Genomic DNA, 20,443 nt, shown 5'->3' on the forward strand with positions numbered 1-20,443 from the left:
CGCCGCCGCATCCACGCGCGGGGCGAGCAGGCCCCTCGGCCTCCTACCCCGCCCGCGGCCCGGGCCCAGCCTGCGCTCCGCTCCTTACAGCCCCAAACGGCATCTGGGAGGCCTCGCCGCCAACGCCGCGGCCGCTCACGGCCCAACAGACTGGGCCCTGCGTGCGGGGCCCGTGCCTCAGGCTCACCGGCTGGGGCCCCCGGCCNCAGTTACCCACAGCGCGGCGCCGCGCCCCGCCCCCCGTCACCATGGCCACCGCACCCGTCTGCTGCCTCGTGGCTCCCAAGAGCCAATCACAGGCGCGCGCTGCCCGACGCCAGGGGCGGGACAAAGGGAGAGGAAATGAGGAAAAGAACAGAGAGAGGCTAGGGGAAGCTGCTGGGCTTCAAGAGGCACCCCTGGGCTTTACTGGTGTGTTCTCTCGCTGTGTGCGAGTTGAGTCTCCTATGGCCCCCATTTTAAGGAGGAAGAAATCGAAGCTAAGAGCCTCAATTTCCTCACTTGCAACTTGTGGATAAATTACAGGATTTAAGAAGATTAAATAGTTTAAAGCGGGTTGTAAGAGCACTGTGAACTGCCTATTTCTTGAGAGCCAATCCCTTAGTTTTTGAATCGGATAATGCAGACCTCCAGCCTGCATGTTCCTAGATGCCGGCTTCCATGTTCCCAGTTGCCGATTGGGGTTTACAAGATAGTTACTCCCTTTCGGGGGAGGAAAGCCCCACTGCAAGAAGTAGACGTCTTGTAACTTACATCACGAAAACAGTATTCTCACACACACACACGCAACGCACATAAACATTATCTGGCAGTTATTAGTTTCTTGGCTAATTGGGCAAGATAAAAGTGGACACTTTGGACAACGGAACCAGAAATCGGATAATTTTGTTTCAGGAAAACTCCCCTCCCAAACTGCCAAATTTTGCGAAAGGATTCCCTAGAACTGATTTCTCTTTATTGGATCGCTAGACATGTCCGGTTGCATTATACCTTTGGGCCAGATGTATTCTATGTCTGGAGCATTTAAAGTCTGACTTGGGTTTGATCTGAGGGTCAGATGGCCAGCCTGAATGGATTGACGTTTTGAATGGACATAAAATAGATATCAGTGGGATCTGGAACTAAAAATGGTTACCAAGACATAGTTGTATCCAGGGCAAGTGAGATCAGTTCTTAGAGGTACTTACATATATACTCAGCACCAAGTAGAGGACAGGTGACTGTAAAGGTTTGTTGATTAACTGGACTGAGTTATATTTAAGTCAAGCGCTGGTTTTGCAGCTCAAAGCAAACTCAGCAAATTTCCTCATGACCTATTTTCTCTATAAACCACTTATTTCTTCTGGACTAAATGAACTTGCCCACCCTTTCCCTACTTCTGAATCACACATTGGATCAGAATAGAGGAGGAAACTATGATTTCATCTGTTGCTGGTTATCTGTTGGTGTTACAAACCACCCGAAACTTGCGTAGCTTAAAACAACTATTGTGCTCACTAATCTTCAATTTGGGCAGGACTTGGTAATGACAGCTAGCCTCTGTTCTACTTGTCATCAGTTGGGGCAGCTTGAGTGGGTCTAGAGGAGCCTCTTCCAACATGCTCACTCACATGGCTGGCAAATAATTGTTGGCTCTTGGCTGGGAGCTCAGCTGTGGATGTTGGCCAGATGGCTGGTGGTTGGAGGGGAGGAGGTCCTCAGTTTCTTTCCATGTAGGTCTTCCCAGAGATGTGTGGGTTTTCTCACACCATGGTGGCTGGGGCTAAGAACAAATATATCGAGAGACAGGAAGTGGAAGCTACCAGTCACTTAAGGACTGGGAACTGGCACAGTCTCACTTCCACTGAGTTTTATTGGTCAGACACAGAACCCACCCAGATTTTAGGGGAGGGGACATAAACTTCAATTATAGATGAGAAGGCTATCAAAGAATGTGTGGCTATTTTTAATCCACTTCATCATGTCTGGCCTTAAGAACAAATGGGTATAAAGATAATAATAATAGGTACCCATATACTCGGGCATGCACCAGTTACTGTGCTAAACATTTTTTAAATATTTGAGTGTCCATGTGAGCAGAGTAGGAGGGGAGAGAGAGAGAGAATCCCAAGCAGGCTCTGCATTGTCGGTGCAGAGCCCAACTATGGGCTCAATCCCACAAATCATGAGATCATGATCAGAACCAAAATCAAGAGTTGGAGGCTCAACCGATTGAACCACCCAGGCACCCTGTGCTAAAAATTTATAAGTAGGTTGTCTCTTTTTGAAATATTTGAAACTCTATGAGAAAACAAAACAAAAAAACCACTCCACAACTCCTGTGAAGTATTATAATCTTCATTTTAGAGATTACGAAACAAAGGCTACGTGGCATCATGGAGCTGGAACTGGGTCCAAGCTCACACCCAAGGGCATGTTTTAACCATCATGCTATAAATAGCTCCGATTCCTGAGTTGTCAAACAATACTCCTGCAAATCAGAACGTGATGTTTTTCTGCTGAAAACAGAATGGTGGCCTTTAAAGAAAAAAAAGAAAACTTAAATATATTAAATATTTTTAATTATCATTTCTTAAATCCTTTGATTGTGGGTTAGCATTAAAAATTTTATTTTAGGGGTGCCTAGGTCTGGGATGCTCAGTCAGTTAAGTATCTGACTTTAGCTCTGGGCATCACCTTATGGTTTGAGAATTTGAGCCCTGCGTTGGGCTCTGTGCTGACAGACCAGAGCCTGGAGCCTGCTTCCGATTCTGTCTGTCTCTCTGTCCCTCCCCTGCTTACTCACTCTTTCTCAAAATAAACATTCCTGCCTGAGATTCTTGGTCTCTCTCTGCCCCTCCCCTTGTTCTCTCTCTCTTTCAAATACATTTTAAAAATTGTTTTATTTTAGAGAGTGAGCATGAGCAGGGGAGAGGGGCAGAGGGAGAGAGAGAATCTTAAGCAAGTCCATACTCAGCACAGAGCCCAACACAGGGCTCGATCTTACCACTGCAAGATCATGATCTGAGCTGAAATCAAGAGTCAGACTAAGCCACCCAGGCACCCTGACAATACAAATTGTTTTATGTGAATAATGGACAGTCTTGGAAAGAGCTGATCTTACGTGGATAGTTTCATGGATACAAATTCAAGATGTTTGAAATTCATGCAAAAGTCATTTTCTGCAAATGAAATTGACTTCCGTGATTGAATCCTGTTTCCTGGTGTGCAAATGGCACCATAACTTTACCTTGCTTTATCAATCTCATTCCAAAAAGATGGCAATTCACTAAAGCCTTTTTTTTTTTTTTGGCTGGAACCCTGGTAGCATTACCCCAATGAATCATTGGAGAAATGCCATTACTTAAACTTTTCTCCTCTCTAGCACAATATATCATCAGTAAAAGCCTAGCTTTCAATTTTTTTCATTTTTTTTTCAATTTCTCTTAAAATGCTTACATGCAGTGCAGAATATAAATCTACTATTTATTCTCTTCCACATTGCTTGCTGTTCCCTGGTTTTCTCTCATGTATGTGGTCTTTCCCTTTGAAGCAGCTCCAAGATTACAACTTTGCTTCCATCCCAAATACCTTTATCAATATTGAAGTCCTTTTGTCTTATGGTCTAGCAGTTAAGAATTGGAACAGACCATCTTACGAACAAAATTCAAGGGTAGATTTCTAGAAAGCTAGCAGGCTCCTGCATTCCTTTGATGTGTGACAAATTACCTATTAATTCTGTCTACTATATCTCCACTGAATTTATAGACCACCTGCACCTTTCTGCTGGGCTTCAAAGTCTCTCTAGTGGTCTATTTCCATATTTTGCTTGTCCTCTGTCCTGTACCCCGACCCCACACCTCTCTTTTCCATTCTCCACATAGAAGCCAGAGCTATCTTTTAAAAGGATTTAACAAAAACACTTTCATGCTTCAACTCTTGCTTTCTATTGCACTTGGGATAAAAAACAAAATCCTTAATATGGCTTCGCAAGCAGTCTCCTGAGCTCTCCAACAAGGGACCATAATATTCTACCCCCTCGTTCCTTTCTTACTAGCTATGGGGGCCTTCCGTCGGATCCTGAGGCTGAGCTCCTTTTCTCCTCAGGCCTTCACCTGGAATGCTGTGTCTCCATAGCTACATAGTTCTGGAAGCTTGTTCTCAGTCTCTCTGCCTGGCCATGTCCTACTTTTTCCTTGAAGTTTTTACTAATATTAGTTCCTCAGGGAGGTTTCTTCTGCCCTTTCGACCCATCTAAATTAAGTCCCCCTCATTCTCTCTCATAGCACCCTAATCTTTTCTTTTAAGGCGTTAACAAACAGAAATATATTGGCTTCTCCCCACTACCAGCAGCTCCACGAACAGATCTGTTCTGTATTCCACTTAGGCACAGTACCCAGAACATACAAGGTGCTCAATAACGATCTGTGGGATGAGTAAGTGATTACCCTTGCTTCTTAATTCTAATACTTGATTCTCTCCTACCTTGGAAAGTAGCCTCATCAGAGAGGATGAGGTCTTGGGACCTTGGCAGCAGGCCCCAATGAAAGTTGTGAAATCAGGGGCGCCTGGGGGGTTCAGCTGGCTAGGCGTCCGACTTCAGCTCAGGTCATGATCTTGCATTACTGTGAGTTCAAGCCCTGTGTCCAGCTCTGTGCTGACAGCTAGTTCAGAGCATGGAGCCTGCTTCGGATTCTGTCTCTCTCTCTCTCTCTGCCCCTTCCCACTCATGCTCTCTCTCTCTCAAAAATAAACATTAAACATTTTTTAAAAACTTGTGAAACCTTAGTCAAAAAAGGCAACAAATGTTTTATTTCTTCAATGCAAATTACTGTATTCACCACAAGCTAAAGAAGAGAACATATGTATATATATATATTTATATATATATTTGAATTTACGGAAGACTAAAGACATGGAAAAAAATCCAGCACCCCAACAAGTACGGCCAGGAAGGAAATCATCTCTGTAATAGGACAGTTTAATGAATTACAAACAAGAAAGGGTGGGAGAGGAGGAAAAAAAGATGTGCATTGAGTTTAAGACACTGTAAAACTCAGAAGACATATTTACTATTCAAGTATAAACTCAGTAAGGACTTGGCATAAATCGAAAGGCAGCTGCTGAGGTACACCATTATAAAATAAGTTCTATGGATTTACAATTCTACCTTCCAATTTTCTGGGAGAAAAAACCCAAACTCTTGAAGGTCTTCACCAGAGGCCCTGAGAGGGATTAACACTTTTGATGAAGACATAGTCAGCAATCCATGATTGAATTTACTATTCAAAAACAGGTATTTATTTAAAACAACAGGAATACGTGCTCTCAGACTGTCCTCTAAGAGTTTTTGAGACTGTTAGTTCAAGAGTTTCAAAGTATATTACCTCCAGAAACAATACTGATTAAAAAAAATTTTTAACAAAAACCAAAAAACCTGATTTGATGGTACCTTAAAAATATCCTAAATACCAAATTTTCTCCAGTCTAACATCGCAATTAGTTTAAGAATTCCTCCTGCATTGTTAAAACGTGTTTTCCTCACAAAATGCGGATACTGAAACTGGATAGAAACACCATGAATGTGAAAATACACCAGTTTTCTGCAGTTAAAAAAAAACTACAATGTTCTTTGGAATCACGGAATTATCAAAAATTGGGTTTTCTCCACAGTCTGTGCACCTTCTTTCTGGCCCTCCATGTTGCTTGTAGTATTGACCTGTGTGGTTCTTGCTTATAGATTCAAGTTTTGCAGGGCAATATCCGCACTTAACGCACCAGGGTCTCTCTGACCGGTGGGAAGTTATGCTTAACCCAGAACTGCTGTCATTTACTTCTCCATAATGACTTCTGCCCCAGATAAAAACTTTAGACCAGGAGAGAAAACATCCCGTTAGACATTCACATGAACCCAACATGGAGAATTCCGGTGTGGTCTCAGCACTCAGGAGGGCACTGTCTCCTAGGGTGTCCCATGGAAGTACCACAGGCCTGGCTATTAGCACTTGGCTTTCCTTGGCCTTAAAAGGAATTTCTCAGGGCTGGCAAGTTGGGTTAGATTCTAAGAGAATTTTGTCTTTGACAAACTACCATTTTTAGCATAAAATCTGGCCATGGCTATAAGTTTCAATGTGCGCACAACTGATTAGAGATGTTTTTTTTCTTTGTTATTCTCTTCAACATTGGCTGGAATTGAGTAGAAATAAGTCCATGATGACTCTTCACGTGTGTCATGAAATATGAGAAATCTGTCTGACTCTAGACACTATTTCTTTGCGACACAACGGGCAGGTCTCCAGTTGCAAGGCACAATCCATGCACAGGTCACTGAGGAGAAAGATACAAGGGCCAGTTAGGTTAATGCTTCAGAAGGTCAAACTGACAATGTGCCGACTCAATCAATCTAAATATTAACAAGCTGGTTAATTCAAAGGGTGATCATTACATATGGTTAAAAAACGAAGTAAATACGTGGACAGGAAGTCTCCCTCTCATTTCTGTTCCTCCATCATCCTCTTGTGAGGAATAAGTAAAAAGTTCAAGTACATTCTTCCACAAAGTCTGCACCTACATGGCAAAAGCTTACAGCTGTGTGTGGTAGGTGGAAATACGATGTGGCTGATTTCCCAGATGGCTAGCCGCTTACCCCAGTACCAAGCAGTCATCTTGCACTGCAGATCTGACAGGAGGCCTTTACGTGTAAAACTTTCATTTGTGGTTAGCTCTGTTTCTGGGTTTCTCTTCTGTTCCATGGTTCTGCCATTCTTTTTATTCACTGGGCGTGAACCATAAGTATTTATTTTAATATGTCTTAAGATGGGGTCGGTAGTCGGGTCTCCTGCGTAACTCTTTTCTTTCAGAATTTTCTTGTCTTACATATAGCACATAAGTTCTTATTTATTAAAGTTTTTAATTTATTTTGAGAGAGTGAGCTAGCAAGCAGGGGAGGGGCAGAGAGGGACAGAGAGAATCCCAAGTAGGCTCCACGCTGACAGGGCAGAGTAGAGCCTGACACAGGACTCTGACTCCTGAACCATGAGATCATGACCTGAGCTGAAGTCAAGAGTCAGATGCTTAACCGGCTGAGCCACCCAGGTGCCCCAGCACATAAGCTTTTAAATTAGCATTTTTATTTTCGGAAAAAAAAAAAAAGAATGTCGACCCAGATTAAATTTCGGGTTTAGAGAAAACTGGCACCTTTACAACACTGAGAGGACTTCCTATCTGAGAAGAGACCCATTTATTCAAATCTTACCTTGCATTCTTTAGTAGTTTAAAAGTTTTCTTCTACAGGCACCACGTATTTCTTGGTATGTATTCTTAGATAGCCCTTATTTATTTTTTTACTTATTTAAGTAAAAAATACCCAAAGCGGGGCACAAACTCACAACCCTGAGATCAAGAGCTGCATGCTCCGCTGAGTGAACCAGCCAGGTGCTCCTGGCCTGGAGAAGTTTAAATAGAATCTATCTGGTCCCTCAAAGTATGAAAGAATTCATCAGTGAAACCACCTGGGCTTAGTGCTTGAGGTGGAGGAAGCAGAAGGCAAATATATCTTTGAAAATCATTTCAATTTCTTTTGTGGTAATAGAAATGCTTAGGTTGTCCGTTTCTTCCCAGGGTCAGCTCACATCATTTTTATTCAGATTTCCTCTTTCTCCCTACCCTTTTAAAATTGTTGCTGCTGAAAGTTGAGCTAAATTTTCTTGTAACTCTTTACATTTCCTCTTCCAATCCTGTGAGGCTGCTCATACTTAAGATACCTGGTTTTAAGTTTTTAGATTTCAGCTGTCACTTATGAGCGCCATTGTGAGCAAACCACTGAGAAGGCCAGAGAGCTCAAAGATGACTAAGACCAGATACTGCTCTTTGGGATCTTAACATTCTCCCAGAAACAAATATCCATCCTTTAAACTTTGCATCTGCCCGTGAGGCCCTGATAACTAAAACCTTCAAAGGTGCTCAAACAGAATTCTAGGCTGTAGAGTTGATACCAAGGAAATAGCTACAGCTGGAGTCACTGAGCCTTTCCTTCAGAAGAGAAACTGGTACAGTGAGCGGTGAAATGAGATATGTACACCAAGCATGCATTTCCCTTAACGGCCGATTAGGTAACATCTCATTGCAAAAGTTGGCAAGATAGAGTGAAAGGCCCAGGCTGAGCCACACCTGGAGGTGACAATTGGGGTCCATCACTCAGACTCTGGGCCCTCAGGAGACCTGGTAGTTAAAGCTCTGTCAAAAATAAGAGCAGGGCAGGACAGAGGATGTGCTGAGTTACAGGGAGCTGGACTGGAAGCCTGGCCTGGGCACTGCTCATCCACAGTCAGCACACATGCCTGGGCCAGGTCAGGGCCAGCACACCGCCCTGCTCCTCTGTTTCCTTTTTAAAAAATTCATCTAATTTAAGTAGGCTCTGTGCCCAGCATGGAGCCCAATGCAGGGCTCAAACTCATGACCCTGCGATCAAGACCTGAGCTGGACGCCTAACCGACCGAGCCACCCAGGTGCCTCATCTCTTTCTGTTTCCAGACTCAGTTGGGAGGCCTTCTTGGGGGCATCGTACTTGCTGCTCTTGCTGATGTTTAGACACTGTTCTGCAGGATCCATGCTGCCTTCTAGTTCATCCCGTACAACTGCAACCTGGTTATAGGGTTGCGGCCTTGTCAATGGTTAGGGGGCTAAGTAGCAAGTAAATGAGGGGGCCCTAAAAATAAAACTAAAAGGGATTTCCCAAGAGGCTCATAAATAGTATTAAGCCTTTCACATTTTATAAAACGGTATTAAAAAACAGTACTGAGTATATAAGATAAAAACAGAGGCCTTCCATCAAGCAGCTTCTTCTATTTCAGGTACTTTCTGGAAGACAGCCATGCACTGTCTGGCAAACTCCAATTTCTCATTTTGTATATAATAAACTTTGTATATAATAAACTTTAATGAACAGCTATGGAACTGGTAACATTGTGGAGGGTAGGCAGCCCCAAGACGGGCTGAAAGACACACAGATTATTCTGAGCTGAAAACAATCAAGGTCTAAAAGACTCAGGAAGAAATTCTGACCTCCCTGCAACTGCCTAAAAAGAATTTAAAGAGAGAACCTGTTACCAGGAAGAGTGTTATTAATAGAGATTCCTTTTTACCTAAGAAACATATCTGCATAACAGGGCAACCTTTGTTTCCCAAACATCCTCTCTGCCTTCCTGCTAATGGCTTTCCTTCCCCCAGATCCCTACCCCTTCCTTGGCTGAGGATGACATATACACCTCATTTTGCCAGTTTTTGGAATTTCATGCCAACGTCCATGTGGCTTCCCCATGTGTACGTAAGTAAATTTGATTTTCTCCTGTTAATCTGTATCATATAAATTTAATTCTTAGTCCAGCTAGGAGAGCCCTGGACAGAGGAAAATTTCTTCCTCTCTGATAACCATAAAAGCAATTCAAGAATAGGATGACATTTTGCCTAATATAAAAAAAAAAAAGAAAGAAACGAGCAAGCCCTCTTACCTGTGTCCACATGGCTTCAACTGTGTGTCTGCTACTTCGTCACAACACAGGGAGCAGCAGTTTTCCCGGATGCTGACTTGCTTCAACAGAGCAAGACGCCTGTGCCTGAGTAGAAAGCGTAGTTTGAAGCTTACTTGGTCAATAAATTAATGGGCCCATGAGCAGTGATGCATATGAAATGCTGTGAAAATGCTCTGTACATGGGAAGCATACTACACACTCCTCAGGCTTTGTTCAGGAAGGTTAGCACTCATGCATCTCATTTCAACCTGACACTGATGTTCTACAGTAGAGAATGACTCAGGTGATCAATCCCATTTTATAGGCAAAGAAACAGTCCACGGAAGGGATATGCATAAAGTCATAGGTGTGGGAAACAGATTCAGCAATTGAATGCCAACCTTTTGGTTCTCAGTTCAGTACACTTTGTTTTACCAGCAAATTTTCATCTTTGAGTCACACAGCTCTGAGAGTTTGATGAAAAGCAGCAGTGTCTTTCCCAAGAAAAATGCTCACAGTTTTTATACAGTCTCAGGTACTCATGACAGGCCAGCACAGACTCTCCTGGAAGTCCACTTCCCTCAGGTTAGAATCTTTGCAGGACACTTTCACTCAGTTTGAAACAGAAAAGTGGGCAGGTAGAGCTGCTTCACAAAGAGTGCAGCCCTGACGGCTGGGGCAAGAGAAACACAAAACACTCATTCCAGTCACTTCGAGTCTTACCATGTGCCAGACACTGGCCTGAGCCTGGAGACTCAGCAGTGAAGTGAGGACTAAAAACATATGCCTGCCTTCAGAGAGCTTATACTCCAGTGAAGACAGATAGAAAGAAACCAGGTGAAAAAGTAAAATAGACATAATTTTAAGTGCTGATGAGCAGTATGAAGAAAAGGAAAGCAGGGAGAAGAGTAAGGGAGTGTGTATATGAGAAGCAGGGAGGTACAATTTTAAATATGACAGCCAAGGAAGAGCTCACTAAAGTGACATTTAAGACATGAAGGGATTGAGGGATTGAGTCTTCTGGATATCTGGAGAGACACCATTTGTGATATTATAATAAATATATATTTGGGATTCGTCTGGGTTCCTGGCACAGAGGTCCTAAAACCCTGGGAATTCTCTAAGAGAGGAGAGCAAGAAATGTCTTTTATTATGTCAATTAGGCAGCTTTTGCAAAGCCCCTAGGGAACCAGAGTCTGGGGCTGGCTGCCAAGGGAACCAACATTGTAACTGGTGGGCTGGAGCTTTCACTCCTCCCCTCCCCTCCCAGGAGGGCAGAGGGGCTGGAGATGGATCCAATCACTAATGACCAATGTTCTCATCCACCATGCCTGTCACGGAGCCACCACAGACATCCTTAAGGGGAGGGTTTGAAAATCTTCAAGGTTGGTGCACCTGTGGAGATCTGGGAAGATGGTGAACTCACCGGGCACGGGGGCTCCTTCCCACATGCCTGTTCTCTGCACTGTCCATCTGTTCCTGTATTCTATCTTTTTATAAAAAACTGGTAATCTAGTAAAGAAACTACTTTCCCAAGTTCTGTGAGCCACTCTAGCAAATCAATCAAACCTGATGAGGGGGTCATGGGAACCTTCAATTTAGAGTCAGTCAGCCAGAAGCAAACATAGGAATCTGGACTTGCGACTGGCATCTAAAGTCAGGGTAGAGGGCAGCGCTGTAGGACTGAGCCTTTAACTTGGGTAATCTGATACTGACTGTCTCCAAATAGGCAGTGTCAGAATTGAGTTAATTGCTTGGTGGTGTTGGAAAACACACACTGGCCCATTATCTAGCAGCAAGAACAGCAAGTGCGAAGGCCCTGAGGCTATAATAGATCTGGTATGTTTCAGGAGCAGCAAAGAGGCCAGGGAGGCTGAATAAGGAGAGGGCAGGTAGGAGATAAATTCAGAGAAGTAATAAAGGAAAAAAGGGGACAAATTGTGTAGAGCCTGGTAGGTCACTGTAAGAATTGAACCTTTTATCTTAAGTGAAATGAGAAGCTACTAGAGTCTTGGGATCAGAGAAGGGCACGATCTGATTTAAGTTGTAACAAAATCATTCTGGAGGCTGTGCTGAATAGACTGAAGGGGGTGTAGGTAGGAACAGGGAGACTAGAGACTAGCTAAAGGGCAGGACAAAAAAATAATGATGGCAGCTTAGACTATGGTGGTGGGAGTGAGGGTGACAAGCTGTAGTTGCATGTGGGATATATTCTGAAGGCACAGCCCACCGTATTTTCTGATGAACAGGATGTAGGAATGGCGGAAAGTAAGGTGTCAAAGGCCTCTAGGATTATGGCCAGGGAACCTGGAATGATAACGGGTCGAGTAACAGATGAAGCAAGACGGTAGTTGCTCTCCAACCCTGCCTGTGACTGGGTTCACTGTTCTAGTCTTTTTTTCTTTTGTGTGTATCTGAAGTTTCCAAATAATACAAACGCTAAGAAGAAACGAATGAAGGAGAACGAGAGAGAGAGAGAGAAAGAGAATAAACAATATAGATCAATTTACAAAATTCCAGATAGCAACAGGGCCATGATCTCCTACCGTGAAACTAGAAAAGAATATATTCCAGTGAATAAACAAACACGAGCCGAATATAGGCTTTTGGAACACAGGCTGAAAATATTAACGGCGTAGGAAATGGTCTTAGGCACATTCACCTAATGCAGTAAGGAGGTGCACCTGGGCAGTTAAAGGGGTGCAGTAGTGGCAGGAGGTTTCTGTGGCATCGAGGAGGCCACTCAGTGAGCCTCCAGCAACTTCTATGTCAGTGTCACCGTCTCAGACTGTGCAGTGTAAGACGGCCTTGCCTGGAGCTCTGCTCTTACCGGAGGCAGCCTGACCCCGGGTGCTGGCCTGACCGGGTACTGAGTGAGAACTTGGAGGCTGCTGTAAAAGGAGACTTTTCAAAAGTTGGCACCTATTGCCATCTGACTTTCACAGAGTTTAATTCTGCAGGGGCAGTTCTCTAAATGCTGCTGCAGTTTTAACTAAGGCCAGCCTCCGGGGGAACTCCTGGAGTCTGCCTTCACCTTTCAGGGTGTGAGTCACAAGGCAGGCTGAGCGGTGGGCCGCATCCAGGAAGATAGGCTATGTTACAAAGGAATGAGGTTCGACAGACGAGAGAGGTGTTACTTCAGACTTTCACCAAGACGAATTTAAAGTTCAGAATCTCTGTCAGGCACCAAGACAAGTTGAAGGGAAGTTTTAGGAATGAACCTCAGGTCCTGAGCTGGTGTGGAAGGGGCCCTGCTGTTCTTGTGTTATTACGGAGCTTCTGCCACAGCAGGAAATGCTCCTGGGTCACTCTGTGACATTTTCTGGTTTGTGTGGAAACTGTTGAGCCACTCTGCAGCCCTGAGACACCATGTCCAAGGTGAAGCACGGCCCAGAAGGGCTGTTTACAGACCTGTTTTCTGAGCCAAAATAAGAGCCAGGATTACATTATGTTACAGATCCCTTCCGGGGCATGACAGCCCAACACGGGCTACACCGTGGCCAGTGTGATCTCTGTCAGGGACATAACACATGTGGTGAGAATACCTTTCCTCACAGAGGTCCAGAAAACCTCTCTGTTAAAAAACGGTAAGGTTTGGTTCAAACTGTGAAATAAGCTTCAAGTTCACATCATTTCCAGGAAGCAGCTTGAGTCTTTCCCAGCTTAAGGAACAGACCATGTTCATCTCATAAGGAAGAAAAGCAGGTATTCTTCCAAGGAGATAATTAATGGCGATCACACTTTTTGGCAAAGAAGGGCTGTGAAATTTTATCCAGGATGGCATCCCTGTCCTAATGGCTGTGGAACAGTATGTTTCAGGGGCTCCTGGGGGGCTCAGCCCGTGGAGCGTTGTGGGTTTGTGATCTCATGCCTCATGGGTTTGAGCCCTGCATCAGGCTCTGTGTTGACAGCTCAGAGCTTGGAGCCTGCTTCAGATTCTGTATCTCCCTCTTTCTCTGCCCCTCCCCTGCTCATGCTCTCTGTCTTTCAAATATAAACAAACATTAAAATAAAGAGAAGTATGTTTCAATAAATTCCCAAGTTAAAAGCACATTTGCTAAAAAATGTACGTGATTTCCTAATATTTAGGATTTTTCATTGACATACTGGTAAAGTTAGTTTGCAGGGTTTTTTGTGTGTTTGTGCATGTGTTATATTGTCTGGTTTTTGTACCAATATTATTTAGCTCATAAAAATTATTTAGAAGTGCTCTTTCTTCTTGGGTTCTGAAACATTTTAAATAGTTATCTGTTACTTAAAAATGTGGTGAGGGGCACAGTTTGGCTCAGGTCATGATCTTGTGGTTCATGAGTTTGAGCCCTGCATTGGGCTCTATCCTGACAGCTTAGAGCCTGGAGCCTGCTTCAGATTCTGTGTCTCCCTCTCTCTCTGCTCCTCCTCCACTCATGCTCTGTCTCTGTCTCTCAAAAAAAAGTAAAAACATTAAAAAATATATTTTTTAAATGTGGTGGATATCTTCTGTGAAAGCACCCAGGTCTGGTATGTTTCTGGGGACATATCTCTTACTTCATTTCAATTAATTTTGTAGTAATAGCTGGTTAGTTTGTACCTCTTCCGGGATCTGTTTGAGTAATTTATATTTCCTAGGAGGTCATCCATTTTATGCAGGTCTTCAGAATTATTTGTAAAAAGACTTTCAGGAACTGTTTCGGCTTCTCATGAGATGCACATGAAAGTCTGCAGATAGTCTAAGCAGATTCCTTACCTTGGCAAAATGATTTTCTCTTCAGCTGTGAGGAAGGCGTAGTCATTAAAAGTGCTAAACTTCATAGATGGTGGATATTTGAATGGTTTTGCTCCAAAATTGAACTCACATTGTTGATATGACATGAAACTAGCTGCAGCAAAAAATCCAGATCTACCGAAAAAAAAAAAAAAATGAGTACAGAGGTCAAAGAGAATTCATGAAAACAAAGCAAAGCTCATACATGAAGTGGTTTTCAGACATTGTCTCCTCGTACAAAGGGAGGGTAACAGATTGTTTACTAACCTGGACAGGACTACGACCCTGACAATGGCCTAACCTCATCATCTTATATTAAGCTTCAGGACACTTATACGTATGATCAAATGGGTCCCCAATTACTCGAAATAAAATGATTTCTCATCACAACTGATTACATAAATGGACAAGGTTTTTTTCTAAAGAAAAGTGAATTCCATGCATCTCCTCACATTTCTGACTGAGGAAAGCTACTTACACAGTAGATGAAAAGACTTGCTTCTCAGGAGGCAGCTGGTTGCCGTTTAAAAAGAAGATCATTTGCTTTTCATTCAAGTCTAACAGAAATCCCACTGTGTCTCCTAGAAGGGAAAGTGAAAGACCGTAAGGGTGGGGGTGTGCACTACTACCAGGACTCTGCTCACTGTCTCAAAGGGTTTAGTTCATGGAATGAAGTCTGCACCTGTAGCTGTGTATCAACACACTCACCAATCTTGTTTCCTCTGCAACTCATCTAAAATTTTAGTCTACCTTTAAGAAGACAATGCTGCTGGGGCACTTGGGTGGTAAAAGAGAGTGTGGATTCTCTCCCTCTCTGTCTGCTGTTCCCTCTCACCCTTGCGCGTATACTCTCTTTCTTTCAAAATGAATAAACGTCAAAAAAAAATCATGTTATTTAATAACCTGGAAAGTTGTTCAAGGCACAGGAGTGAAACAATAGCCAAAAAAAAAACAAAAAAAAAATACACCAAATTTTAAGTGTTTAAAAAAAGATCTCTGGATGGAGGAATTACAAGGGATTTTGATTTTGCTCCTTTTCCCTATTTTCCAAATTCTGATGCTCAATGTATTACTTCAGTAATCTTTTAAATTATTAGAAAACAAAAATGAAACAGTCTTTGCAGACAGTGCCTCATTCATGTATTTATTCATTTATTTAGAGAGCAGGAGCAGGGGAGGGGCACAGAGACAGGGAGAGAGGGAATCCAAAGCAGGCTCCGTGCTGTGAGCATGGATCCTAACACGGGGTTCGATCTCACCAATCATGAGATCATGACCTGAGGTGAAATCAAGAAGCAGACGTTTAATCAACTGAGATCCCCAGGCGCCTCACATCCTTAAAAGCTCCTCTTGGGGTGCCTGGGTAGCTCAGTTGGTTAAGTGTCTGACTTTGGCTCAGGTCATGACCTCATAGTTCGTGAGTTTGAGCCCCACATTGGGCTCTGTGCTGACAGCTCAGAGCCTGGAACCTGCTTCAGATTCTGTGTCTTCCTCTCTCTGCCCCTCGCCCGCTCACACTCTGTCTCTCTCTCTCAGAAATGAATAAAACATTAATTTAAAAAAAAAAAAAAAAGGTGCTTTAGTGGGGCCCAGAATGTGGCCACTGAATAGTGCCTATTCCACAGCCATCTGACCTCTAAAATATCCTCATTTTACTGCTATTACAATTTTAGTGTCCTCAGTAACTCCCTGAATGCTTTGACTCAAAGCATATACCCAGAGGGGCGGCCAGCTGGCTCAGCTGATGGAGCATGCAACTCCTGATGTCGGGGTTGTGAGTTCAAGCCCCATATTGTGTGCAGAGATTACTTAAAAATAAAATCTCAAAAAAAAAAAATAGCATATACTCAGAAAACTAGAATTCACATTAATCTTATCATTTCCCCCACTAAATTAAGAATTCTATACTCTGAAATGATTTTGCTAAAGGGCTCCATCAGAAGTGAACTTATCAGGAGAACACTGTTCACATCCATGAGAGGGAATACAGAGGCTCACATCCCTTTTCATATTACGTCTTCTTCCACTGAAACATTTTAAGGCCTAACATAATAGATGTCTTCATCATAACCAGATGTCTAAACCCAGTCGATAGGTTCATGACAGAGAGGAACGAGTACCTTCTTTCCAGCATGGGTGTAGATGAGGCTTACTCCTGGCATTGTACCAAATCAGCTGCCGGCAGCCATCATAGGCACAGGAGTATTCGTCGTCCCCAATGCCATAGCCTTCCTGGAGGGAGACAGGGCCCAGAAGATTAGCAAGGCTCTGCCTGCTGCGTTCTGGGAAAAGATAGTGTGTCTTTTGTAACCACAGATCTGGTGGCTGGAATTCTAAGCTTTCTGGGTGAAGGGAGCCTATGGTTCTTAGAAGACACCGAAATGCTGACCCGGAAGCCTGGCTCTCCGTGACATATATCATCGAGATAATGACCTCACCAACAAATTTGTTAGTTCTTTTAATTCTCACAAGCCACCGTGGGGCTAGTGGCATTCTACTCCACTTTAAGAGGAGGTAAAGGCTCAGAGAGGCCAACCACATCGCCCAAGGACAAATCATTACTAAGAAAACCAAGTTTGGACCTTGGAATCTTCTAAGACTGGTGTGCTTTCCACTTCACCATGGCTGGGCAAACACCTTTCTTGCATGTAGTAGACTTCAAAACAACCACACACTCAGAGATTTCAAAACTGGAGACACGTGGACAGTCCACTGTTCCAGTGGACAATCAGCAATAGCTATTCTAAGGGGCTCAATTTGATCATCATACAGGTCCTTGGCCACTTCTTTTATTTCTGACTGCTTCTGAATTATATTTAATTAACAATGATTTTATTGTTAAAAGGGTGGATGGGATTGTTAAGTGCTTATGATGAAATAGAACAAACAGAAGGACCATGCAGATCAGACAATTGCTATCTTTAAAGGTTCATGGGGAAAGATTCTTAGTGGAGCAAATGATTGAAAATGTGGGCCAAATCCAAGTAAGATCCCAGGTCCTGGGGATGGTCTGCTTGTTCTCTGAGGATAAACAATGCATTGAGATCGACCGGAGTAAAGGCTCGAACATATTCCTTGACCACTTGGGACCACAATATACTGAATTCTGATGAGTGTTCTCCATAGTGAGGCTTCAGAACCAGCTGTTCAGAATGCACTATTCAGATTGCTCAAGAGTTACACGAACTTGTATCTAACTGTCTTTAGGCAGAGAAGAAATTCATCTATTGTTGACTAGAAAAAACACCTTGCTATCCCTCCTTTCAAGGCCTGAACAAGGAAAAATGGTTTTTTATTTTATGGGTGTTGGTCATAGGCAGAAGGCAAGCAATTCTTTTCTGCTTTGACTTTCTAATGTACTACCAAGTCCTCTGTGGAACAGCTGAGAGACATTCCTAGAAGATTCCTAGCCACGAGAGTTGGTTAAGAGCAGACTTTTACCATGAACTGTCTTCTATGCTGGGATGAATTTCACTGCAGCGTGGGATTGTGGGACAAAGGTGGAAGTGTAGTAATTTCAACCACAGATCAAACTCTACAGGTTAAGAAGCAGGCACTTCTGCCAAGCAGAGATACACTTTGAAAAATCCCTTTGAGTTGGCATCTCTGAGAGCAATCTAGATGTCCTACACTCTCTGTCAACCTGAAAACATTCCCAGCAGGACTGTGGTTTCCAGCTGAGACAGATAAATGAGAGATCAGGGCGGCTAACTCAGTACTTGGAGGGATAATTTTGATCTGCTTGTTTATGGTCACATATATTTTAGTAACGGAAACATTACTGAAAACAAAAAGTTTAATCCATAGCTTGTCATTCAGGAAATATTTTGAATTCTTTCCCACGTGGTGGACACCGTCCTCTTTTTCCGTTGTCCAGCATCCCAACGCCTTCCTGTTTTAGGGAATGCAATGAAGATACAGTGGCCTCCTTCCTGCTCAGGAGGTGGAGGGATAGGATGTAACCTAGGCTTGGCCAGCCGGACCCTTCCCACAGACACCTAGTGTGGTGGGAGTGACCCCACACAGAGAGATGGTTAGGACTGGTCTGTGGCAGAAGTGTTAGCATCCTAGCCCCTAAAACACTGGCTTTTGTACTTCCTGTCTCTTGGCTCTCGGATACTGCCTTGGTGCCTGTCTCGTTCCCAAACTCCTCAACAGTATGGAATTCTCTTGGAAAGGCTTCCAAGTTATTCTCCTTTTCTGTTTCAGAAAGCAGTTTTATCTTCTCCGAGGGAAGAGGATGCCAGGGGAAGGAGCATGGGTCATCTTGACCAGGGTCTCGATTCTTCTCTAGCACTTGGAGGCCAGGTAATGTTGGGTAAGTTTCTAAACTTACTTGTCTGAATCTTACTCTCCTTATCTTTAAATGGGAGAATACCTTCCCAAACTCTCAAAACGATTAGAGAAAGCATGTGAAAGACCTGTCACATGGTAGATGCTCATGAAAAGGCAAAAGGTATTTCAGAGAATGCAAAATGCACCCTTAAAAACCTGCTTCACCCAAACCTCCATAAAAATACACAAGACAAACTATTCTATAGGTGACCTGAATAAGAACTGTCCTTAAGGGTCTCATTTTAATGAAAGCCCAACACTTTCATCATCCTTTCAAAACTGAAGCTCGAGCAGTTAAGAGTTAAAAGAGGAGGCACTGTGGATGGACTTCAAGTTGTTAGAGACTGGGGGTATCTAAGGATGACTTATTTCATAAAACCACACCCTGTCTGTGCAGCAAAAAACAAAACAGAACAGAATCAGCAGAACAATGTCCATTTGAAGCAAAGTTTTAAGTATGGCAATATGATTAAAATCCTACATTTGGGAAAAGAGGTATCAGACTTCACCAATTTCTAATTGGGAATCAACAAGTACTTCGATCAGGAAAAAAATGTTTTGTTTTTGATTAAAAAAATTGTTTTTGAGGTTTATTTATTTTCAGAGAGGGAGGCGCGTGCACGCACTGGGGAGGGACAGAGAGAGAGAGAATCCCAAGCAGGCTCCGCACTCTCAGCACAGAACTTGATGCAGGGCTCAAATTCACAAACTGCAAGATCATAACCTGAGCCAAAACCAAGAGTCGGATGCTTAACAGACTGAGTCACCCAGGCGCCCCTGGTTTTGATTTTTAAAGAAAGAAATGAAAAGTCTGTCAAGCAATTTAGAGGATACGAAAACAGCATTTTAAGGATCTTAATCTGAGGAGCCAAATTTCTGCAGTGATACGGCAGAAATTAGTGGTAGCCTCATTGGTAAATATTAAAAAATTTTAAATATTAAAAAACATTTACAACATTCAGAATCAGATATACTACATGTAAACCCGTTAGGGGCGGGTGCTGCCAAATGATGAGAAACAAATGTTATCCTAAAGCTTCCTCCCTAAAGAAATCCATCTTTCTTCTAGTTATGGAACAATTTTTTGCATCCAAATGAGGAACCTAGCTAATTCTCTGATATTCTTCCCACTGTCAAATGCAAAGAAAACTCCTCTTGAAGAACAGGAAGGAGCCTGAATTCTAGCCCAATATTCCTTAGGTCTTCCCAGTCTCTATTTTGTCATCTGTGAAATGGACATTGTGGCATCTGTTAGACAAACGGCTCTAAAATGACAGCGCTCTGGAAACAAAGCCTTTTTGCTCCCCAAGTTCTAAAAAATTGTCTTCAGGATCTCCTTTGGGTCAGGCTTTCAGGGTAACTGGTGTTACCTGCTTTAAATCAGTGCCCAGTGTGGGAACTAAGAGACTGACCGGCACTGTTCTCCAGACCCATGTACTTCTGACCACGTGGCGCCACGATAAAGCCTCACGCTTCCAGGTTTTAATTAAGTCCCCGTCAGTGAGGACCCCTTCATCAGAGAAAGGTCCCAACGAAAGCAATCGCAGACAGGGCTCCAGTTTTCTATCCTGGATGAGAATCTGACCTCACCACTGGCTCTCTTCCTCCAGTGGTCTCTGTAGCAAGGAGTTTAGTAAAAGGCCATGCACAATTCTAAGATGCTATCCAGCCCTGCTGAAAGGGTCCTTGTGAACCTATATGTATGGCAGGCAAGCGGAGATTGGTTTTGTTGGTTCACTTCTAAAGCCCAACCTAGCACCTTACATATGGGAGACTATTGTTGAAATTAGCAAAATAATCCAAGGTGTTTTCCCAGTTCAAAGGGTAAAAATCATACATCCACAAAAGATTCCAGATCAAAACTGGATTGATTCTA

The 20,443-nt window shown here is 43.2% G+C and overlaps 2 protein-coding genes across 4 annotated transcripts in view; both read right to left on the reverse strand.

Moving 5' to 3' along the window:
• The window catches only part of ARL2BP (ARF like GTPase 2 binding protein), an 8,569-nt gene extending 8,319 nt beyond the window's left edge, over positions 1-250 (reverse strand). The window contains exon 1 of the mRNA XM_077751285.1: positions 89-250. Coding sequence (XP_077607411.1) covers positions 89-250 — 162 coding nt within the window. The remainder of the gene's footprint in view (positions 1-88) is intronic.
• A 4,518-nt stretch (positions 251-4,768) lies between these two features.
• RSPRY1 (ring finger and SPRY domain containing 1) overlaps positions 4,769-20,443 on the reverse strand; it is a 43,105-nt gene continuing 27,430 nt past the window's right edge. For all 3 annotated transcript variants that reach the window (XM_077751310.1, XM_077751309.1, XM_077751308.1), the window contains exons 11-15: positions 16,353-16,464; positions 14,711-14,813; positions 14,215-14,367; positions 9,489-9,593; positions 4,769-6,306 (exon numbers count right to left, since the gene is read on the reverse strand). In XM_077751310.1, coding sequence (XP_077607436.1) covers positions 6,210-6,306; positions 9,489-9,593; positions 14,215-14,367; positions 14,711-14,813; positions 16,353-16,464 — 570 coding nt within the window. In that variant the 3' untranslated portion in view covers positions 4,769-6,209. The remainder of the gene's footprint in view (positions 6,307-9,488; positions 9,594-14,214; positions 14,368-14,710; positions 14,814-16,352; positions 16,465-20,443) is intronic.

Source organism: Crocuta crocuta, unplaced genomic scaffold (genome assembly GCF_008692635.1).
Source record: "Crocuta crocuta isolate KB4526 unplaced genomic scaffold, BGI_CrCroc_1.0 scaffold124, whole genome shotgun sequence".
In the NCBI taxonomy this organism is placed as follows: Eukaryota; Metazoa; Chordata; class Mammalia; order Carnivora; family Hyaenidae; genus Crocuta; species Crocuta crocuta.